The sequence below is a fragment of the Carex rostrata genome, chromosome 8 (assembly GCF_964058835.1).
Source record: "Carex rostrata chromosome 8, lpCarRost1.2, whole genome shotgun sequence".
Taxonomy (NCBI): domain Eukaryota; kingdom Viridiplantae; phylum Streptophyta; class Magnoliopsida; order Poales; family Cyperaceae; genus Carex; species Carex rostrata.
Genome location: NC_135925.1, coordinates 13,477,115 through 13,502,309, shown reverse-complemented (window position 1 = coordinate 13,502,309; position 25,195 = coordinate 13,477,115). Strand labels below are relative to the sequence as shown.

The following is a 25,195-nucleotide window of genomic DNA, read 5'->3' as shown; positions in this document are numbered from 1 at the left end:
TCATTTGAAGAATGAGTGATTCGCTGCAGGTATAGATATTCAGATTCGTGAAACACCGGAACGGGAATCTATTTATATACAGGATATATTTGGCGCGCATGAACGGAGCGACCCTCCAAGCAGCAAACAAGCTGGCCGGCCATTTTTATTAATATCCTTCAAAAAAAAACTTAATTTTAAAAATAACCCTACATTTAATTTTTTATTAAAAATGCCCCAACCGCCAGGACATGGGGCGGCCCAAAACACAAGCGGAGCGCCCGTGGTTGGGGCGCCCCATGGCCTTTGATTTTTTTTTTTTTTTTTTTGAGATCTTAGTATTTTGATTTGAATAATTTTGTGAAATTTTTATTTTATTTTATTTAGAGTGTATGCCAAAAAATAAAATATTTGATATATTTACGAAGTGATGTCGTAAATTTTTATAACTTTGATTTTTTTATTTTTATTTTTTTGGTGAACTTTGATTTTATTTGTCAGTTGGATATCACAAGTCTAAATATAACACTAATAAAGACTTGGCCTTTATTATGGTTTTTATAATATATGTATAATATACACACACACACATACACACACACATACACATATACACACACACACACACACACACACACACACACACACACACATACATATACATATACATATACATATACAGATATACATACACATATACACATACACGTACACATATATATATACATATACATATACATATACACATATACATATACATATATACATATACATATACATATACATATACATATACATATACAAAGCTACATATATACACATACTATTTTAATCGCTCTAAACTACTATTTTGAATAAATGGCAAGTCCTTAATTAGTGTTATATTTAGACTTGTGATATCCAACTAACAAATAATATTAGTATATATATACACATACAACATGCAACATATATACATATTGTCTTTTGTACACATGCAATCCCATGTGATAAAACATAACATATACTCCTCTGGATCCAATACAATGTTTGTATAAAAGTTATGTCTTTACCACTTAGTAACCATGTGATCAAGGTTTGGCCCAAAATTCAGTGAAGTTGGGCTCAAATTGCCAAAATGATTGGTTATGATCTAGTTTGGACCGAAATTTCATACAAACTAAGGCGTATTAGATCCAACATATCAAAATAAGAGCATGCATGTGATCCATGACATGATGTCTCTTGGTTAAAGATCTCCAACATATTGCATCTCCAAATGATATTCATCAACATATATGTGCATACATAATAAAAAATAAAAATTCTCAGTTAAAATTTTCGTTCAAAATTATAAGAAAATATTTATACATAAAATTAATTGAATCTGTATAACTTTTATACGAACCACTGAAAATCAATTTTGTAAAAAAAAAATTATTGCATATTATATGAATTTACGACATCACTTCATAAATATATCCAAATGTTTTATTTTTAGGCATACACACTAAACAAGAAAACTTTTTCTTCACAAAATTATTTAAATCAAAATACTAGTATATGTGTATGTGTATATGTGTGTATGTGTATATGTGTATATTACACATATATTATAAAAACCATAATAAAGGCCAAGTCTTTATTAGTGTTATATTTAGACTTGTGATATCCAACTGACAAATAAAATCAAAGTTCACCAAAAAAAAAAAAAAAAATCAAAGTTATAAAAATTTACGACATCACTTCGTAAATATATCAAATATTTTATTTTTTGGCATACACTCTAAATAAAAAAAACTTTTTTTTTCACAAAATTATTCAAATCAAAAATACTAAAATCTCAAAAAAAAAAAAAAAAAAAAAATCAAAGGTCATGGGGCGCCCCAGCCACGGGCGCTCCGCTTGTGTTTTGGGCCGCCCCATGTCCTGGCGGTTGGGGCATTTTTAATAAAAAATTAAATGTAGAGTTATTTTTAAAATTAAGTTTTTTTTTAAGGATAAATGGCCGCAAGCTGGCGTTTTACCATTTTCTGGAACAATTGTTTTAGAAAAAAGAAATAAATTAGCTGCTGACCGCATATACTTTCTAAAATAAATTAGCTTTAAAAAAAAAGTCTAGTTTAGACTTTATAATGATAATTGATTTGATATTATAAATCTTAAAGTTCAATGGGGTGTTACTGTAGCGAGGAACAGTAACACCCCGGCTCCCCGTTGTCTGATGCTAAATAGATGCTTCAGATTAAATTTGCTGATGTCATCTAGCGTCATTTCTCATCAATTTATTTTCCCCTCCTATCTAACGGTTGATCTCGACTTAAACTCTCTCTCCCTATCTCCCTCATTTCGACAGATGTCTCTCCTCCGCTCCTCACGTCGACACCTGTTCGTTTCCTCCTCTTGTCTGCCTTCCACCGAGTAAATCTTCACCTCCTCTTTTCTTCGTTCCTTTCCACACCGTTCCAAACCTCCCTTTCTCCCCTCCCATCCTTACACTCTCCGCCTCTCTGCCACTTCCTCCGCTTTTCTGTCCCACACCCTTAACGTCCAAAACAAACCGATTACCCTTAATACTCCAAAGGAAAGAAAAACAATGGAGCGCAAGTGGAACGGGGGCAGCTATGGCACTTGAGGCAAAACCTTCTAATGTAAATCAAAGTGTTCGCTAAATTTCTTACAATTTACGGTGATATGTCTTTCTTTTTACCAATTTTTGTCCATTCGTTGTTCATCTCTATCTTACCTTTATCGACACTTACTCAGAGAAGCTTTCTCTTTTTAAGGCATACTGAAGGGAAAAGGCAAAGGGGCTTCTAGAGATATAGAATTAGGAATAATTTATGTAAAGTTGGTGGTGGGGGCTCCCTTACTGGTATCAGGTTGGTGCCAATTTGGGACTGTTCAGGTTGAGTACCTACATTTATCAAAATTTCTGACTTCATGGTGATCCAAGTACCATATAAGATGCAGCAATAAATGAGCCTTAGAATATATTTCCCTTTTCTGATCTCATTGTAATCGCAAAGCAGATTAAGCGTGAAATTTCAACAATGAAGTTGATCAAGCATCCAATGTTATTCACATGTATGAAGTTGGTTGGGCATTTTGTAAGTTCTTCATCATTTACTTATTTAAATATCTCTATTATAGCCTCATAATTTTTCTTTCTCTTTATTTGGGTTGTGCTTGGGCTTCATAGGTGACGGCTAGCAAGACCAAGATTACATAGTCATGGAACTCGTCACTGTTGTTGAACTCCTTGACACAATTGTAAGATATTACTCTAAACCTGTTTTCCACATTCAATATTGGATATCAAACAACCTGGATAACTGGTTGTTTTTTGTATTAGCATCCATGCAAGCATGTGCTGATTAGCATAGTTATCCTTGTAATATAATATAGTTTATTTAGTCAGAAATTTAATAGCTATTGTGTGTAATTTTTACTCCATTTCATGTCCAAAGGGAAGTTGGAGGATGAGGCCAGGTAGTACTTCCAACAACTGATAACTGTTGTGGATTACTGCCATAGCAGAGGCCTATATCATTGAGATTTCAAGGTGAATGATATAAGTAAATCAGATGCTTAGTTTTTTATGAATAGGAGCATTATGATTTGTTTCTTTTGTTTTAGTATTTAGGTGGATTCCTTATATTTCCTTCTATTTGTTCAATAGCATGAAAATCTTTTGCTTGATGCAAGGGGTGTTCTCGAGGTCTCAGATTTTGGACTTAATGCACTCCATCATCAGCAATTTGAAGATGACAAAGCTCTACCATAGCAAAGACAAAATCATGACTGTAACCTGTGTTGGGATTGGGGAACACCTCTTCACAAAGAATGTCACACCATCCATCGCTATTGAAAAGGTAAATGTGTAGCTGAGGGTTGAAAATAGATAGCCACACTACAGTTTCTATTTTTTTCCCATGTATTTTTTTGATAGCTTATCTTGTATTTCTTCTTCATAGTACTATTGAGAGTAAGTGAAGGCTAAATATGCAGCTGAGAATAAAGATAAGAATGTTTAGTTGGGAGTAATTTCACAAGTAAGGGATAATTGTGGCAAAATTGTATTATCTTGGGTTAGTTGTTCAACTTGATCTAAAATTGGAATCTTACGTGCTCAATCCAGGATACTTAAGGCTAAATTTTGTTGTACTGAGTCAAATAGTGTTATTAAATTCCAAACCGGAGAGCTATATGATCTTAGGCTTAATAAATAAGCTTACTTGGAATTGCATAATTAATGTAATTATGCATTGATACTAAATTTACCATTAGTTGGAGCATAGTTGTAGAATCGACAGGAAAAATTTAGGTTGAGTTGGACAATTACGCTTAGTCCATTGATCTATTCAGCATTTCAAACGTAGACGATGGCTCCAGTAGGTTTAATTCCATAACCTAATATTATTTGTATTCTTTGGGTTGAATTCTGACCAAACTAAATAAATCAGGGAAATTCAGACCCAAAAAATAACTGGAAAATATTTTGGGTTTTATTTCTTTCCGTGTCTTACTCAGTGTTGTTGACTGTTGACTTGCAAGCATGCCAAATTGTTAATGTAAACAAATTTAAGTAAGAATGTTATGTAAGTTGAATATTTTTATTTTATGATGTGCTTTTATTTTTGGCAGATTGTGGTTTCATTTTTCGGCAGCATATATTATCACTAAATTTGTATGCTATCTATTATACAGTGTGAGTTGATTGCAACGCAAATTATTTTGTTCAGGATCGTAGTTGCTTAGAAGATCGATGGGTTTTTTCTTACGCAGTTGTGGATCAAAGGAATGCTACTACTTGGGTAAACTTCTTTTTGTTCGACTAATCCACAAAGAATGATTCAAATTTCCACTGTGCATGCTTCCAATTGTCATATCAGGTATGCATGATCTGATTTCTGGTATGACACAAAGGAACGCTAGAAGGAGATAATGTCCATGGAAATACAATAGACGCATTGTCAATATTGCAAATCGAATCACAATCTAAATAGATAAATCTTTGAATGTTATAAGGAGTGCATGCTTTCATTTTTCTGATTAGGTATGCATGATCTGATTTCTGGTACGAAATTTAATGGTTTGATACCGTTCAAACATTTAGTTCTAGGATAAAAACTTCTTTACTTGAGCGACCAAGACAGAACCGTTGGGATTAACAATGCATCTCATATAAGCGAGTTAGCACCCATACAGTATGCTTCTTTTACCATTCAAATTTGAGTTACACCTATAGTTTTGGCATTAAAAATTGACTGTTCTTTCTTTTTTGTTTTTATTAAGAAAACAAAAACAATTCTGTATTGTAAATTATGATGCAGATGACAGAAGGCATAATAGTTTCATGTGGAACAAGGCATCGTTTGCTTTGATGAGGCCGGCAATGAATTCTTCATGGGAAGGCTTATCATCATCAGATTTGAAGTTCTCAAACTCAAATGGGAAAGAAGTTTGGATGAAGCTGACAAATGGTAAATGTTTAGTAGGTGGTCAGATGCTTCATCTAGGATGTCAAAATGGAAGTCCATAACACTAATCTAAATCCTTGACTCTCAGCCATGATGTAGATGGGCTCTTGGAGCGTACCACTGGAAAGCTTATCTTTCATTTTATTTTATTTTACTTTTGAGATGATGGTTATATTATGGATTTTGGATCAGTAGTTCTATTTTGTTTTAGGTGACGATTAGAAAATGGATGTTGAATCAGTTGGCATAGTGTTCTGGTTTGTATTATATCTAGTAGAAAATAATTAAACTTGATGATCAAAATCCCAAATTGAAAGAAGTGAAGCTAAATTCCCAAATTGAAAGAAGTGAAGCTAACAGAAAATAATCAAGTCATTGCAGTATGGGACAAGAATACCCTATATATACCAACGTACACGCAAAAAGAATATACAACAAGATTTATTTCCATATTTACTTAATCAATGCAGTTGCTGAAAAAAAAATATGCCGAACGAGGAAACTAAAAAGGCCACTTACAAAAATCAATAACAAGAATGACAGTTGCGGCGGAGCCGCAATAAGGTTACTAGTTATTATAAGTTTTTTAATATAAAGATATCGACGAGCAATTTTTTTTTTATATATACGGATGGTTATGCCACCGATTTTTATTGAAACAAGAAACCAATCAACGGTACAAAGTCATACAAAAAGAAAACAACCAAAATATCTTAAAATCTAATTACTTACCTAACCATTAACCCGATTTTTTTAGTTACTATTTAAAAATAATAAAATATTTCATAAAAAATAATAAAAATTCATTAGCGTGACATATCAAAACTGCCGCCCCATAATGATGCAGAGTCTGCTCTAAAATATGAGAATTTTAAAATATCATGATAATTAAATTTTTATTTTTTTTAAATGCTAACTAAAAAAAAAGTTGGATCATTAACCAGTAATTATTATATTTTTTTACCAAAAATAACATTAGTTATATATGAAGTTTACAAACCAACCACATAAGTGATTAACAAAATATATCTACTCAATGGCCCAGGGTACCCAGGGCGATGGCTCTGGGCCCTAAATTTTCAAAGGGCCCGAAAAAAAAAAGTTTATATGTGTTAAAAACTTAAAATCGCAGAACAACAAGATTAATATTCTATTTACGGACAGCTGACTGGACAAAAAAATATTCCCAATTTTTTCTTTTCTTCACCAAAAGGAAAGGCTCAATCATTCTTTTTTTTTTATTTTTTTTATTTTAATATTTGTTTAAAGTTTCTTCATTTTGACAACCTACCAATTCTTCAACAGTAACAACCAACATGATTCAAAAAATTAAAAACCTAAAAAATTGAAAATCTAGTTCCGCCCTTTTTTTCTCTGTAAATCAATAAACAAGTAAACGAGGGAGAAAGAAATTAATAAATCTTGCTCTTCTCATGAGCAGTGGCAGCAACACAGCGCGGCGCGTCAGCGGCAGCGACACTGCACGGCGCGCGCGGCAACGACATTGAGCGGCACGACAGCAACAACGGCAGCGATAGCGACACAACGCGACGTGACAGCGGCAGTGACTGAACTGGGTGAGGCAAGGTGGCGGACCGCTGCTGGGCTGCTCTGCCTCATTACCTAGGTTTTATCGTTCTATTACTTTGTTTTATCTTTTAATTTAAAACAATGTTTCCTAAAAAATATGCATCAAGTAGCGAAAAAAGAAAAGGAGAGGGAGAAGAAAATTTTGTCCCCCATATTTTATATGATCTATTGACATATTAATAAAAAAAATATTTATATTAAGATCGCAAATTTTTCTGTCACCCCGGACCCCAAAATCTTCAGGACCGACCCTGTATCTACTAGTTAACTATATATATGTGAATAAGTAATGTAACTATATATGAATAAGATGTGCATTTTTATAGTTGTTGTCCATAACGAAAATGTAAATAGTTATCCTTCTTTCTCTTTCTTCTTCATCCTTTCCTTCTTCTTTCTTCTTTTTGAGTGGTGATTATTCTAATCCGATTTGATTTAATGTCTTTTCGGTTGAGTGGTGACTGTCCCGGTCTGATTTGATTCATTGCCATGTTCCTCCTCTCTAAGTGGTGATTGTTCCGGTCCGGTTTGATTCAGTACCTCTTGGTTATGCATTCCTCTGGGCGGCATCAATTTTGGAAAGAAGAAAACATTTCGTCTTCAAGGAAGGATTTGATACAGCGTAGTCCGTTAGTCATACAAATTGAAAAAATTACTGCTGTGTTTACATTTCCATAATATAAATTCAAAAGGCCCACCTACTTGCTAATCGGGCGAGAACAAACTAATTCACATTCTTTGACTTTACATATCTATTATTTCCTGATATAACAAATTATATAATTTTACAAGTAATTCAATATGTGTTTTCATGCTTCTTGAATTTAAAAAAAAAATATTGTATAATAACTACTTTGTAAATCGTGAGATAAATACAATTACTCAAAGATTTTTAACCTAAAATAACAAACAAAAAATATCCCAAAAAAAGTACTACTAACATCACAATTCACAGCGAATAACATTGGTATGTTGGGGCTCGCCTAATACACTGCGAGGGTATAATTTGTAAATGTAGCATCTAACCTCTATTATTTCTAGCAGTCTGAAATAGAGATGGAGAGAGAAAAAATTTAAGTGGGACATAATTTTAAGTTATTTTGAATAATAGGTATATTTTTAAATATTTTTCAGAGAAAAATAGATATATAAATATATTTGAAAAAAAATTAAGAATAGACAAAAAAACTTATAATTTTCAAAAGCTTAAATATAGAGAAAAGGTAATATCCCTATACTATAATCCCCAGAAAACCCCTCCAATGAATTGGACCACTTCTAACTCGTTTCTAAAAAAAACAGTTTACATAGTTATGTTTACAGGGTTCAAAGAAAGAGTTTACAATTTTTAACGAAATAGTTTACAGAGGTTAAAGTTGTTCCGAGTTAGCTGCTAGTATTGAAAAGTCGTTAGAGAACTACAAGTGGTCCTGGTCAAAGTATTACAAGTGGTTGAAGTGGTCCTGGTCAAAGTAGTTAGTTAGACTAGGAATTTATTGGGGACCACACTATAATGAAAATCGCTAATTTTGCATAATTTATTGTATTAGTTTATATGATTGAGTATTGAAGTATACATAATTAATAGAAGAGGTTTACAGACACTTTTCAAGTTTGAAAAGTCGTTAGAGAATTTCTACAAGTGGGATCAGCATATGCGTATGCAGTCCAGAACCACATAAAATCCGGCTATGCGGTTTCAGTATGCGGATTTTATAGGTTTCAGTATTCACCAAAACCAAACCCATATAAAATCGGATCCGGGCTGCCCAGTTGATGCGGACTGCCCAGTTAAGTAATGTTGCAAGTTGTTCCCATCTATTAATAGGCTCTAGAGCGCTTTATTTTTCTTGTTTCAGAGAGTTGGGACTAAAGTATTCATTGATTATAAGTGTATCGGATGCGCTTTTTTCTTTCTTTCACGTGGCTGTGCTTGTGTTGCTTTTTTGCTTAGTGACGTCAGGCCCAAGAGGACACATATTAGTATTTTGGGCCAACCAATGCAATTTTATTTGATTTAATAAAGTTTTGGGCCAAACTTCAAAATACCCCACTAATAATTTTGAGTGTTTTTCACATAAAGCTAATAGAGCACTTCACTCAAATAAAATACTTCAAGGATTTTGTATAATTTTCACATTTGCAGGCTTATATATTTTTGTATTTTCTATTATATCTATAATATTATGAGATATTATGTTATATTTTATTTTATCACTCTTTTTAATCCGCATATATAAATCTGCATATGCGGCCGTATACCGTATATGCGGTATGCGGTGGCCTTCCGCATACCGCATAGAAACCGCATTTTATAACATTGGTTCCAAGTAATCATGATCAAAGCAAGTAGACTAGGTATTTATTGGGAACCACACTGTAATAAAAAATTGCTAGTTTTTATAATTCATTGAATCAGATTACATGATTGATTGAGTAACGAAGTTTACGGGATCATTTGAATAGGTTTAGAGACATATTTTGAAAATCAATTAGTTATTCATAAAACTATTAAAAAAGTAAAGGTTTATATCATCATTCAATTACCGACCAAATAATTCACAACTTAATACTAAATTTGATATATTATTTTTATTTAAAATAATAAAAAACACGTCCATGACTTGGTTTAGGGTTTAGAGTTTATCAAATTATAATGGGTGGACACAGATCGGATATGTCAAGTTCCGTATAATACAATTCATAATTAGACTACAATAATTTTCAATCCATTAATTATTAACTAACTGCAAGCTAAGTCCAACAATAAGAAAATAGTACATTATTCCTGTTATAACATTACTAGTACAATAATTTATAGAGGAGGTTTCAAATGTCTTTATTTTTTGTGCCTCTATCATGTCTTTATTTTTAAAAACTTTAATAACTTAAATTTTAAATATTAAAATTCAAAATAAAATCGTTGGATATGAACTACATCATTTTATCTATGCACGTGTAAAAATTATGGCATTTCAACTTTATTTTGATTGTCATCTTGAGCTTGTAAAAATGTATACTAATGTGGATAATTTCTATATGTTGATTTTTTGACTTATTGATTTACATAAAAGCAAAATCCAAATGTGATAATTTTTTTATGGACACATAGAGAAAATAACATAGATCACATCTAATGGTTTTATTTTAAAGTTTTAAAAATAAAGACATGATGGAGGCACAAAAAATAGAGGCATTTGAACCCTCTAATTTATAAACAAGTTATCTTAAGAAATATAATGTTCAAGCAGGCTTTTAACTCCAGCTTCTTTATGTATATCCAAAATTCGGGTTTAGTTTATGTTCAAAGGGCTTTGGACAATAATTTATCCAAAGTCAGTTGTAAATTATTTGATTTGTGTTAAAATTTATACAGATGATTTAGATTTACAGAGTCATTCAGAGTTATTAAGTTTTAAATATGTTGGCACGAATCTTAAAGCAAATAAAATGATAATGCTCGGCTTTGGATGAGATTTTGTCCAAAGCCCTTTGGACAAAATCTGATTCCCCAAAATTCAGTCATATATCGAGTTAATTGAATAAGTTGGTTAGAAGAAAAAGTCTTAGAATTTTGGTTATTCAAAGATCAAAAGTTCGAACTACACTCACGATTTTACAGTCTTTGTAGAGATTATCAAAAAAAAAAAAAATTGTAATCTTCTAAATGAATCAATCAGACCAGTAGAATTTGTGTTTTAAACCCCAATCCAATCCAGACTCTTTGATCATGTATTCAAACCAATTCGATTCAATCGTGCAATGCACGTGCCAGATTCAAACTCAAGAAAGGAGGTATGAGGCTATCCCTTGAAGATTCGTGCTAGTACCTAACAAACGGACCAGATTGAAACTAAAAAAACGAGGTACCTTAGGTGATATGAATTCCATAATAAGGATTATATTGCAAGTTGACTCATGGTAGTTGAGGCAATTCCATAAGGTTTTGTTAAGCTGTCCTCTTTTATGTGCATTGATTACCAATTTCATCCTTTATTTTTAACTAATTAATTATTAAAACTCAATGATGTGAACATCTAGATATATTTTCGTAACACTAAAGCATAAATCAATCACGCGAGCTGTTCCCTTTTGTTTTCACTTTACTTCCCTCCCTCCCTACTCTCTTAGTTCAATCTTTATACTCATTTTGTTCTTTATTCTACCCGATAAAATCCCTTTTGTTCATTTTCAATCTCGTTTGATCAAATTTACGGAAAATGAACTATGGTTTGAATCTATAAATATATATTAGAAAATTTAACAAATCCGTTGTAGTCTAGCTGGTTAGGATACTCGGCTCTCACCCGAGAGACCCGGGTTCGAGTCCCGGCAACGGAATTTAATTTTGCCATCACAAATTAACTTTGCTGACATCATTGAGTTTCTCCTTTGTCCGTTGCTTGCGAGCTCCGCTTCCTCTTTTAAGCGCGCCCTTTTTTGGCCTTTTCCTCCTCCAATCAAAAGGCACCGCAGAACAAACGACAACAGGCGCCCCTTGAATAAACCATTTCACCGACATGTAGGACCGCACTTCTTATGTTCTACAATACCAGGCGCAGCGTATCCATCATCTCACCCTCTCCTTTCCACCGCATTGTAACCGCACTATGATATCATAAACCTATTCTAGGTGTGCGCTTGACTGTTTTATCGGTCCCACTCTTCTTGTTCTACAAGAACAGGTCGAAGGAGACTCTCGGCCCAAACTTTTCCATCCTATTACTTCAATCGGCCCCGACTAATTAAACCCGTAGTAAGGCATTACGTGTCACTGACATTAGGTCTCAATATCTGAGATCTATACAAGACCTTGTGCATCTGGTTAATCTTCATCTTTTCTCCGTAGACCTGCCATGTCATCATGATTTTCACTGACACGTAGGTCCCGTTTTGTTCTCACTTGTAAATAACGTCCAGTATAATGACCTTTTCCCCCTCATTGATTTCATTTTCCTTTTCCTCTGTTTTCCTTCAAGTAACTCCAGATGGGGAATAAGTTGTGTGGCATCCGGCGACATTTGGTGGAGGATAGGCTGACGAGGCCGCCGCAACGGCTGATCAGACAGCCATCTGACGTGGACTACGGGAGGATACGCCACCTCATCAGGTCCCGCAAGCTTGCACCTTTTTTTGATGCAAGTGAAGATCAGGGATCTGGCAAAAATCTAGAGGAGTGTCCCATCTGCTTCATGGTACTTTCTTTCTTCTGGATCTTCTTTTCCTTTTATGGAAGATGAAAAATATTACGTATGGAATTAATTAAGTTCTTTGTACTAGTTTTGTTTGTTTTTATATGAAAAAGGTAATAGTTTATTTTTTTTTGTTTATGTTTTCTAGTACTACCCAAGCTTGAACCGTTCGAGGTGTTGTGCAAAGGGGATTTGCACAGGTAAGTAGCTTTTTTTTAACCCGGAACTTTATTTAATTTCTCCAATTGCACATAATTTTCTGATACTTATTTAATTAATTAATTAATTTATTCATTTTTCAGAATGTTTCTTGCAAATGATGCCTTCTGATGCTTCTAAACCTGTGCAGTATCCTTTTTTATGTTTCCTCCTAACTCCTATCATACCAGGCTGTCTAAATATTCATTGGTACCAATTGCATGTATTGGTATGACAACTATTGTACCAGGAAAGAAAAAAAGAAGAAGAGGTATTAATTGTACCATTACCTTTGCTGAATCAAAAGGCCAAAACATGAACTCCAAAATCAAAGAAAAGATAAAAGATCTCTAATAACGAAGGATTAGGTGCAGAGTAGATATACATATATATGGTTTACCTTAATTGCTCCTTTAGCTGCCCATTTTGCAAAGCTGCTTCATATGGAGTTTTTTACCGTGGTGCCAAGACAACCGAGGAGAGACACCGTGAACTGGAGGTTACCTTTGTTAATATAACCCTGAATTGCTATTTCTTTCATCGTCTGAAATTTACTGATTTATTTTGAAAGTTGGAAATTATTAATTGATTTCAAACCTTGACTATTATGCGTTTTTTTTTTTTTTTTTTTGCCTGAATGACATTTGTTATGTTGTGGCCCAAATTGCTTTTGGGCCCTTGGGCCAATTATGAACTCAGTTGTGCAGCAAATAAATGTGCAGATTATATTTTTCTCTACAAGACCGGTGCTTTTTGCTATATATGGTGTGATTTATACTTTTAATGGTTGGTATATGAACAGGAAGAACAAAAGGTAACTGAGGCTAGGATGAGAATACAGTATGAATTCGACATATCAAACCAATTGTTGTACAAACCGAATAATACTGCTTCCTTGCCTAGCGGTAATTTCTTAATCTTTCCTATTGGCACCTCAGCATTTTACAACATGTATCTGTACCTATATATAGAACAGAAGTCATTGAAGACCCAAATGGTCACAATCTCTGGAAAAAAAATTGAAAAGAAAAGACTAAAGGTTTTTGAATAGTTTGTTGTTGATATTCTAAGTGGAATTTTATCAAAATTCTAGGAATGGATAGTTTGGATAACAATACAAGCACCTTGTATTTAGAAAATAGAAGGGGAGACTGCAGTTTAAATACTTCTTGCAACAGTTTCAGGTATAATCAAAACAATAATAATAATTATTATTTTTACAATATTTGGAAAAATAATAGGATGAATTCAAAAAAAAAATCTCATGTTTTGCAACTTTTTTAATATATTAGGAAAGAGTTGTACATTGATTTGGAAGATTTGTTGGTGTCTGAAGCAATATGGCAATTCTTCCAGGTACGATAAGGTTAAACACCCCATATACACACAGACGCTGGTTGTAACCCAATACTCTCTTTTATTGGTACAACATATATTGAATAGAAATATAAAGAATTTATAGTCAGTTATGGCATTGACAAGTGTGTAAAACTATATATGCATGATTTGTCAATTAACCATGCATTCTGAGACCACCTTGCTCAATTTTCTCTGCCAGGAGCTTAGTTCTCTTAGGTGTTTTATGGATGATATTTGAGGCCAAAACCATCCAATATTACATGGATTTGGTACCAAGCGTAAACTTTCAGATCGCTCCCCCCAATCTTATTAATTTGCTACATTTTTTTTTCCTTGTAGGATTCTGATCCTTGTTTTGGCAATACAAGTCCTGAAACAGATGCACATGAAGAAAATGAATTTACAAGAGAATCGGTGGAAAAGGATCATATTTTGAATCTATGGCTAGCACTTTTTGCCTAACTGGAAGTTTTATATAACCATCCAAACGCTTGGTCCAGCTATATAGATAATCACAGCAATGGTTTTTCTCATCTTTTTTTCTTTCTTCTTTTCTATTTAGGGGTGCATGTGTGCAAATTGTATTGAAATGTACCCCAGAAAACTCTGAAATGTCTCAAGCTAGATATATAACTGTATGAATGATAATTTCGTAGTTTTATTGGGTTGTGGAGCTTATATCTTGTTTTGTACAGCCTTGTGTTCATTTCCAGGTTTTGTAAGGTCCATGTTGTTTCTTAATTTATTTAATAAAGAAGATCTAGAAAGGGCTTATGGTGTTATTTAATCATTTACTTGAGTTTTGTTGGGATATTTAATAAAATCAATTTTAATTATGAAAACACATTTCCAACTATCTTTACAAGAAACTTTTAATAAAATCAATTTAATACAAAGTGAGTCCCATAATTATGCAAAAACAATTGTACAGTTAGATTGTTAGGCAGTTAGCTGATATTATTTGACAATTTTTTGTTCTCCTATTTAATTATTAGTAAAGTCCCTGGGCATGATTATGAAGCTCCTGTACCGTTTCTGGTACTATTATCAAATTGTTCTAAATTAATTTTGTGAAAATGGTCTGAATTACTGTGTTGCGCAGGATGCTTTTTTTTGTCAAATCATTTTGATTAGCAATCTTTTAGTAAAGCAAGATACTGAACTATTGCCAAATCTCTAACTTTTGACCAATACTAGGCTGAGATGACCAAAACAGTACCTAGCTTATAAAGCATTTTCACTATTGATTCAGGAATATCAATCTTTGATTTTTATAATATTTCATCAGTATAATGAATAGTACCCAGTAAATTAAACTAAAGAGATCAATTGCCAGCATGAGTTCGTTTGTCACCATCAGGCTTAGGGGAACATTTATGCATAGAACATTCTAGTTACATGTACAAATAATACCTACGATGAACTGATTAAAAAATATCAGATCGGAATAATAAGTGAAAGTGTGAAACCAATGGTTAGGCTCCATATCAGATCGGAATAATAGTGAAACCAATGGTTAGGCTCCAAATGATTAGGTTCATACTTAACTAAAAATACAACACTCGCCGTGCAGCTAATTGTGTAGCATGTGGTACATTTGTACCATACTATGTGCATGTATGTGGCTCATAATGGTTGATGTTTTGCAAAATTAACTGCTACACCAATCGCCACATGAAAAAGGCCATACAGGTTCTGGTTTTCTACAGAGTATCCAGTCCTACAACGCTTGTACACTGCATATGTATAGCCAAATGGGGGACATTGTATTAAGCTTTTTTAAGCACCAGCATGTGTATCCCATTAGCAACATACACATCAAGAAATAATTAATTAATATTTGCTAACACTTATATATAGGACACTAATAGTTGCTTAGCAACACGCATAAAATTAACAATCATGTATAAGATGGCAAGCTCCAAACCACTCGTGTTTGCACTTCTAGTGCTATCTGTTTCACTAAGTTTAGCTAAGGGTAGATCCATTAGGAAAAATTTGGATCTAGGTGTTAATGTAGGTTTGAATGGCGGTGTTGGTCTTGGTTTAGGTGGTGGTTCAGGGGTCGGACTTGGATTAGGTGGTGGTTCAGGTATTGGACTTGGGCTAGGTGGTTCGGGTTCGGGTTCTGGCACAGCATTTGCCTCTAGCTCGGGTCGTGGCAAGGGGTCGAGTTATGGTTCAGGTTCTGCTTACGGGTCTAGCACTGGTTCGTATGGTGGATCAACTAGGGGTTCAGCCTCAGGATATGGTGCCGGTACAGATACTGCATATGGCTTAGGCTCTAGTAGCGGGTCTAGAGGTGGCACGGGTTGTGATAATGGTTCAGGGCAGCATGCAACGACTGGAAATGGTGGAGGGTCTAACACTGGATCTGGCGGTGCTTCATCAGGTAATGGGTCGGGTTATGGTTCTGGATACGGCTCTGGATCATCTTTTGGCTCAGGCTCAGGATTTGGTTCGGGGACATCATCTGGTGTTGACAGGGGACCTTATGCAGGATCCGGTGCAGGATCATCTTCCAATATCGGGTCGAGCTCTGGGTCAGGATTAGGATCCGGCTCATCTTCTGGTTCGAATAGCGGTTCATCCTCTTATTCCGGATCGACAAGTGACACCTCAGGTACTTCTGGTTCATACACTGGGTCAGGTGGGGGCTCATTTTCTAATGCCGGCTCTAGTGCTGGTTCAAGTGCAGACTCATCGTCCGGTTCTGCTACAAATTCAAATTCTGGATCAAATACTGGCTCATCCTCTTATTCAGGCTCTAATTCTGGTGCTGGTAGTGGATCTTATGCTGGGTTTAATGGAGGATCAAACTCTGGTACCACTACCGCAAATAGCGACGCCTCTGCTAGTTCTGGTGCAACCGCTTCATATGGTGCTAATGGTGCATCCTATGGTGCTACTGGTGAGAATTTGTATTATACTCTCTAACAAAGTACTGTACAATGTTGCATTTTGACTCAGATCTATAGTGAGCATGCAATTTGGTTTTCAGGATCTTATAGTTCATCAAATAGCGGCACAAACTCGGCATCTGGTTCAGGCTCCGGTGCAAATGCAAGATCTGGATCAAACACGGGCGCATACTCCGGTGCAAACTCTGATTCTCAAGCAAATTCAGGCGCATCCTCCGGTGCAAGCTCTGGCTCTCAATCAAACTCAGGCACATCCTCCGGTGCAAACTTTGGTTCTCAAGCAAACTCAGGTGCATCCTCCGGTGCAAACTTTGGTTCTCAAGCAAACTCAGGTGCATCCTCCGGTGCAAACTATGGCTCTCAAGCAAACTCGGGCGCAAGCTCCGGTGCAAACTCTGGCTCACTTGGTGCCACTGGTGCATGGTCGAATTCGAATTCTGGATCAAGTACTGTTAGTGCATCGTCAAACTCAGGTTTAGGTTCAACCGCTAACTCGGGTTCTAGCTCCGGTGCTTGGTCAGGATCGAGTGCCGGTTCTGGTGCAGGATCAAATACTTATACTGGCTCTTTGTCGGGATCAAGTTCTTGGTCGGGTTCTAGTTCGAGTTCTGGGTCAAGTTACAATGCAGGTGGCAGCACAGGTTTCGGTAGTGGATCCGGGTTTGGTTTTGGTTCGGGAGAAGGCCATGCAGGAGTCGGACCAGGTCAAGGCTACTGGATTGGGTCCAAGGGAGGCCATAATTAGTACTTGCAATTATGCTTTATTTTCTCAATAATGGACCTACCATCCAACAAATGTGTGTAGCAATTATTTGATGCCTTTTACCAATTCAAGGGAATTGGAATGAAGTTGATCAAATGTTCTATTATCAGTCTTGTATTTCAGAGGCCACAAAATTATATTATCTACATCATTGCTATTATTAGAGTTATAATTTGATGTGACAGTTTTTAATTCAGTTTTAAAAATATGAAAAAAAAATTATTTAAAAACTATGCAGTAAATTTTTTTATTAAGAAAACTTTTTATAAACTCTATGCTGATCAAATAATTAGCTCAAATTGTTTTTACTTTTTAGTTTGTTACTGACATCACTTGCTAGAAACTCTAAAATGGTTAATAGTTATTTAGAAACTCATTTGAGTTGCTATGATGTAGATGCTCTAATGCACTTCTATTTTATCAAAATAAATTTGCTACAAATTCTAATTAATTAACCACTTATAATTAATTATACTTCTGTCCAATAAAAATCAAGATAACATATTATTCGATTAAAGATAACATTAACTCCTTTTGTGAATTATACTTTTTGAATTTATTGATTTGATTTACTTCGCATAATTCAAATTGTTCATTTTGATCTACTCACAATCCAAATATCGAGATTTCAAACTTTGAATTTTGAAGTTTCTTTTAAATCAGATTTACAGGTTAAAAACATATTATTTTCACGTATTCAATTTTGAATAACTTCTGGCCTTTGATCTCATTTAAAACAGATTTGAAAAATAAAAAATTGAAATTAAATAGTTATTGAGGAGGGTTCAAATGCCTTCATCATGTCTCTATTTTTAAAAAAAATTATAGTTCAAAACCTAAAACTTAAAAGTCAAAATAAAACCGTTGGATATGATATATGTTATTTTCTCTATGTGCTCATAAAAAATATCATATTTTAATGAGGAGGGTTCAAATGCCTCCATTTTTTGTGCCTCCATTTTTTAAAACTTAAATAACTCAGAGTTTAAAATTTAAACATCAAAATTAAGCCGTTAGATGTGATCTATGTTATTTTCTCTATATGCCCATAAAAAATTGTCACATTTTGATTTTGCTTTTATATGAATCAATAAGTTGGAAAATTAACGTCTATAAATTATCCACATTAGTATACATTTTTACAAGCTCAAGATGACAACCAAAACAAAGTTGAAATGCCATAATTTTTTACACGTGCATAGATAAAATGATGTACTTCATATCCAACGGTTTTGTTTTGAATTTTAAGATTTAAATTTTAAGTTATTAAAGTTTTCAAAAATGGAGGCATGATGGAGGCATTTGAACCCTCCTCTATTTTAATTTTATTTTTATGTGAATCAATAAGTTGAAAAATCAACGTCACTAAATTATCCACATTAGTACATTTTTTACAAGCTCTTGATGACAATCAAAATAAAGTTGGAATGTCATAAATTTTTACACGTGCATAGATAAAATGATGTAGTATCTAACAGTTTTAATTTGACTCTTAAGTTTTAGATTTTGAGTTATTAAAGCTTTTAAAAATGGAGGCATGATGGAGGCACAAAAAATAAAGGCATTTTAACCCTCCTCAGTTAATTCGGGAAGTTGATTTAGATTGATTGTTTGACATGATCGTTTGTAAAAATAATTTTTTCTATTTGAATTGAAAGCTAATGCTGTAACTTTTTTATTGCAATTATAGTTTTACCAATGTAATTTTGTATTTACGAAAATATATTCAACAAAATTTAATTAAATTTGTCTACAAAAATTTAATAAAAGTAAAACTTCCGTACACAATTAATAAAATAATAATTTAAAATTGTTTGAAAAATAAAAGTAATAAAATATTTTGAATTACTTTTGTTGAGATAAAACTTGAGAAAGCAAAACTAATTTAAAAGATGAAAGTAAAGAAAATAATAGTATCTACTAATATGTAAACAAAAATGAATGACATAACTAATTAATTTCATTATTTATTTCCTTTATTTCCACCAATCAGCATCTTTACAATCACAATTATTCAGCACTATTTGTTTCCTTTCCCGGACAGCACAGTCCAAAAAAATCAAAGTTTTTATTGATATCCAAATCTGTCTAATCTAGGCCATGTTCGACCTCCAATTGAGAATGGACATGGGCACATGAATTGAACTAAAAAGTACTGTTCTCGTAGGAAAAAAAAATTCATTTCATTTTTTTTTCTCACGAGAACAGTAGCGCAGCCGAACAGGGCCTAAATTCGGACATCTAAATTCGGATTAATTCCAAATCTATCTAATCTGAAGAATAATTCTCTAGATTCAAGTCTTCTTTTCGAATAATTATTTTCCGGATCCAAAAACATCTCAGTTAATGCGGATCCGAAGAATCATTCTCCGTAAAGAAGTTTTCGGCTATAAATGCCCATTCCGCAGCCCCTCCTCTCACAACTCACAATTATAAAATTCTAATTTTTTTCTCTCTTCTTTGTCTAATTGTCTGATAGAGCGGCTCTTCACTCAGGTATTTCTTTTGTAATTTAATATTTTATTAAATAAATTAGTTTAGAATTATAAAATAGTTTAAAAATTGGTTTAGAATAATTAAATAGTGTAGAAATTATTTAGAATATTGTCCAAATTATTTAAAATAGTGTCTAAAATGGTTTATAAAATTTCAAAATAGTGACCAAATAATTTAGAATATTGTCCAAAATAGTTTATAAAATTACAAATTTGTTTAGAATAGTAACCAAATAATTTAGAATATTGTCCAAAATGGTTTATAAAATTATAAATTTGTTTAGAATAATGGACAAATAATTTAAAAAATTCCAAAATAGTTTAGAATAGTGATCGAATAATTTAGAAAATTCCAAATTGATTTAGAATAGTGATTGATTAATTAGAATATTGTCCAAAATAATTTAGAAAGTTACAAATTCGTTTAAAATAGTGACTAAATAATTTTGGGTTTAGGAAATTGTTTAGAAAATTCCAAATAGACCGAATAAACTAATACTTACATTAGTACAATTTTTGTTGTATTATTCATATAAATTATGATTAATGGTTGCATGTGTACATTTTTGTTCTGTTGTACATTTTTATAATCTATCAAAGTGAGGGACTTTTTTGCTCGTATCATTTAGGTCTCAACCCAGTAAGAATTCTTTATTTATATAAAAATAATAAACTGATAGAGAGAATGTGAATTTTTTTTATTTAAAATTTATGTCACGTGAACTGTTGTATCCTGACTAGCAAAGATTTAAAACAGTGTTTATGATGTTTATCGTATCATAGCAGAACGGTTAAAAAATCATATTGTGTCGTTATAGTACGCTATAGCGTTAATAGCGCCATAATTCTTATGATCTGAAAACACTATAACATGCTATTTAGAATCCTATTCACTAGTAATGTCATGATTTGAATTATACGTCATGTCGTGTTGTATGATGATTAAGTTAAGTTTTTGGGTGTAATGTAGTATCGAGATTAGTCACATCATAATTTAAGTAACGTATTGTGTCGCGATCAAAATTGCAAAAAAAATAATTATGATACATTTTTCACATTGTGATCACGAGTGATCATGAGGTAATCCAATATGATTGGTTACATTTAGTCGCGATTGATCATTTTCAATGAATGGACACAATATGTGACACGTAAATTAAGGCACATTATTGATATACGCTCGGTGCTATATCTTTGATGGAGCTATGCTGTGTCGTGATATGTTAAAATCATGTCGTGATATGTTAAAATCATGACGTGATTTTTTTACATTCTTAAATTCATACATTTTATTATTCTACATATCAAAATCTTATAGTATACCAAATTTTATTATCTTTAAATTTTGTTTATAATTAATTTTCTCGTATTTTTAAAATGAATGTAAAATTATAAAATATCAAATTAAAATGTTTTCACGTCAAATCGGAATTGTTTTTCAGAAATCCAAAAAGACAGTAAAAGAATAAAAAAGAAAGAAAGTAAAACTTGGATACATCATACATACAATTTTTGTGTGTGTATTACACATTAAATAGTTTGAATTGATCATTCATACAAAAAAAAAAATTGAGAACATTATATATATATATAGAGAGAGAGAGAGTAAAGCTAGGGTGTGATGTGCTCACCAAGAGAGTTTGGTGAGCACAACTCCAAAAGTTCATCGGATTGACTTCAAACGCAAAATCCAAACCGTTGAAATCCATGTGCTTCATGAGTGATACATGTGCATGCAAAATTTTGAAAGTTTTGAGTTTATGTGCTACACGGTCAAGCGGTCAAAGAAATAATAAAAATTGACTATATAAAATAACTTATAAATTAACTTAATAAAATGTTCATTTCTTTGACCGCTTGACCGTGTAGCAAATAAACTCGAAACATTCAAAATTTTGTATGCACATGCATCACTCATGAAGCACATGGATTTCAACAGTTTGGATTCGGCATTTGAAGTCGATCCGATGAACTTTTGGAGTTGTGCTCACCAAACTCTCTTGGTGAGCACATCACACCCTAGCTTTACTCATATATATATATGTTTTAACAATTGCTTTGACTTCTATTCCTTTGTTTCATGCCTGAACCCACATGAAAGTGTATCTAATTTTTCATGATAATTGCCCTCTTTGATTTATTTTAGGCTAAAATAAATAAGCATTTAAGCCCATGTTTGGTTGTGGCCTAAAGTTAAGGAGGCTTAAATTGGTTATTCCAACTTAAGTCGGTCTAAATTATTCATGTTTGGTTGAGGTCTAAAGTTAAATTAGAGCTCAAACTATTCCTTGTTTAGTTAGAGTTGGTGGAGGAATAAAGTTTTGAAAGTTTAAATTGGTTAATTATTTATAATAAGATATTAATTATATAATATTAATATATTAATAATAACTGTAATATATTATATAGTATTATAAAATTTATTAATATATTAATAATATAAAAAATTAATTATATATTAATAATAATTATTAATAATAAAATACTAATTATATAATTATAAATTAATAATAATTATTAATAAAAAGATACTAATTATATTATCTTATTAAAATAATTATTTAATATATTAACAATATAAAATATTAATTATATATTAATAATAAGATACTAATTATATAATATTAATATATTAATAACAACTGATATTGCTATATCCGACCTATTGTTTTGACCAATTTCAGTACCAAAACACGAACTTTGAGCCATTAAATAACATCTATTATAATGATTATGCGTAGAATTGGTACTGCTGTGCTTTCATTCTTAACTTGTAGGAAAATTGGTGAAATCAAGCGAATTGCTGAAGTTAAGAGACCTTGATGCGACCCTCATCAGACTTGACGCGAGGCGCATCAACCACTCAGAGCCGCACCAGCAGGTCGCAGCACCACTGCATGCGAGGCGCATCCATCACACTCCGATGCGGGTCGCAACAGTGGTGATGCGGGTCGCATCGCGAGCTTCCAGAGCAGACAGCAAAGGCCCAATAAGGGCCCAGAATTGAAGCAACTGTTTTGAAAGGTCTATAAATAGACCACCTCTGTCACCAGAGAGGGAGTTCCGAATTTGAAGATTCAAATCCTCAAGAATTGGAGTGTTGATCAAGAAAGAAGGGAAGATCCTTGCTAGATTGCTACATTGGGTTCTATCATGATCTCTTCTCTTCTCTCTTCTTTTATGATGTTGTTTGAGTAGATCTTTCTTGTTTCTAGGGTTGATGTAGTCTAAAGCTTTGATTGTATGAATTGCATTTGAATTTGAGTTGTTCATGTGATCAATTGATTGAGTATTATTCTTTCATTGCTTGACTTTGATTGTTTGAATCTTGATTGTCTATTGTTGAATGTCTCTTGCATCTCTTCTAATTTCTTGACTTGATCCTTCTTGCAATTTAATCAAGCACATAAGGTAGGTTAGAAATCTGAAAAGATAGATCAATTGAACCGAAAGGTGAGATTTCCATTTATTGAGAGATAGTGGATACCTTTAGCAAACCGATCAATTGACTTAGATTGAACACGAATAAACGAGAGTTGAAAGTTGTAGATCTAAGAAGGTGAAATTGCAATTCCTTACTAGGTTTCTAGTGCTAATAAACGAGAGTTGAGGCTCAGGAATCGTGGGTAGGGTCAGTAGAACCTTGCACAATCGAATAACTCAGAAACAGGTGCAATGCTGCATTCACTCGAGGGCCATGCGAGTCGCATGGGAGACCATGCGGGTCGCATCACTAGGGTCGCATCAGAGATGATGCGAGTCGAGTGAGGGTCCAGAGAGGCAAAGCTGAGGATGAAATCTGAAACCCTGGAAACATCCTTTTAAACTTGACTGAAACAAACATTTATTTTCTTTTGCAATCTTTTGTTATTGAATTGAGAAATTGAAACGAATTCAAACCAAACTTTTCACTTCTAGTACCTAACTCAGATTTGTAGGAATTTAGAATCGAATTAAACCGTCCCTCAGGATTGATACCTTATTATACTATACGGATAGGGTTGTACACTTGCAACCTTAGATGAGAGTAGATTCAAGGTTTAAACTAGTACAGCTAGCTGTACCTGAGACTTTGTAGCATACCTTTGTAAGAGAACAACAACTATAATATATTATAATATAAAGAGTAGAACTAGGGTGTTCTTAAGCTCACCAAAGTGTTTGGTGAGCTTAACTCCAAAACCCATCAAATCGGTTTCAAATGACAAATTCAAACCGTTGAAATCTGCCTACCTTACGAGTGATGCATCTACATGTGAAAATTTTAAACATTCGAATTAATTTAGTATAAAGTCAAGCGGTCAAAAAACGTTCAAAAAATGAATGCACTAAAATTAATTTATTAACCTTCTAATTTTGACCGATTGACTTTATACTAAATTAATTCAAATGTTTAAAATTTTCACATGTAGACGCATCACTCATAAGGTAGGCGGGTTCCAACGGTTCATATTCGTCATTTGAAACCGATTTGATGGATTTTGAAGTTAAGCTCACCAAACACTTTGGTGAGCTTAAGAACACCCTAGTTCTACTCTTATTATAATAATGATTTACTATATTAACAATATTAATTATTAATTACATAATTATAAATTAATAATAATTATTAATAATAAGATACTAAGTATATAATATTAATATATTAATAACAACTATTGTAATATTATTATAATTATTATTTAATATATTAACAATATAACATATTAATTATATAATTACATATTAATAATAATTATGAATAAGAAAATATTATTTTATAATATTAATATATTATAATATTATTATAATAATTATTTAATATATTAACAATGTAGGATATTAATTACATAATTATATATTAATAATAAGATACTAATTATATAATATTAATATATTTATAATAACTATAAAATATAATAATATTATTATAATAATTATTTAATATATTAACAATATGACATATTTATTATATAGTTATATATCGTTAATAAGATACTAATTACACAATATTAATATATTAATAATAACTATAATATATTACAATATTATATAATAATTATTTAATATATTAACAATAAAACATAATAATTATATAATTATTTATTAATAATAATTATTAATAAAAGAATATTAATTATATAATATTTTATAATAATTATTTAATATATTAACAATATAAGATATTAATTATATAATTATATACTAACAATAATTATTAATAATAATATACTAATTATATTAAATCACAGTGTGA

The 25,195-nt window shown here is 32.5% G+C and overlaps 2 protein-coding genes, 1 long non-coding RNA gene and 1 other non-coding gene across 20 annotated transcripts; all 4 read left to right on the top strand.

Moving 5' to 3' along the window:
- The first annotated feature begins 2,339 nt into the window (after positions 1-2,339).
- On the top strand, positions 2,340-5,708 carry LOC144558857 (uncharacterized). 17 transcript variants are annotated; one of them, XR_013513023.1, is made up of 6 exons: positions 2,343-2,647; positions 2,991-3,068; positions 3,161-3,231; positions 3,429-3,523; positions 3,641-3,833; positions 4,704-5,708. It is a non-coding gene; the product is annotated as an uncharacterized LOC144558857 (long non-coding RNA). The 17 variants fall into 17 exon arrangements; XR_013513020.1 differs by having other exon boundaries at positions 2,343-2,840; positions 2,991-3,045; XR_013513018.1 differs by having other exon boundaries at positions 2,343-2,840.
- A 5,591-nt stretch (positions 5,709-11,299) lies between these two features.
- On the top strand, positions 11,300-11,372 carry TRNAE-CUC (transfer RNA glutamic acid (anticodon CUC)). The gene has a single exon. It is a non-coding gene; the product is annotated as a tRNA-Glu (tRNA).
- A 587-nt stretch (positions 11,373-11,959) lies between these two features.
- LOC144558270 (E3 ubiquitin-protein ligase GW2-like) lies at positions 11,960-14,458 on the top strand. Its single transcript, XM_078307079.1, has 8 exons — positions 11,960-12,226; positions 12,372-12,423; positions 12,526-12,571; positions 12,839-12,920; positions 13,224-13,326; positions 13,515-13,605; positions 13,714-13,777; positions 14,120-14,458. Exons 1-8 carry the CDS (start codon positions 12,020-12,022, stop codon positions 14,240-14,242), a joined length of 768 nt encoding a protein of 255 aa, XP_078163205.1. The 5' UTR covers positions 11,960-12,019; the 3' UTR covers positions 14,243-14,458.
- A 1,225-nt stretch (positions 14,459-15,683) lies between these two features.
- Positions 15,684-17,511, top strand: LOC144558632 (uncharacterized). Its single transcript, XM_078307479.1, has 2 exons — positions 15,684-16,691; positions 16,782-17,511. The coding sequence occupies exons 1-2, from the start codon at positions 15,692-15,694 to the stop codon at positions 17,444-17,446; spliced, it is 1,665 nt and encodes a 554-aa protein (XP_078163605.1). The 5' UTR covers positions 15,684-15,691; the 3' UTR covers positions 17,447-17,511.
- Positions 17,512-25,195: the final 7,684 nt, after the last annotated feature.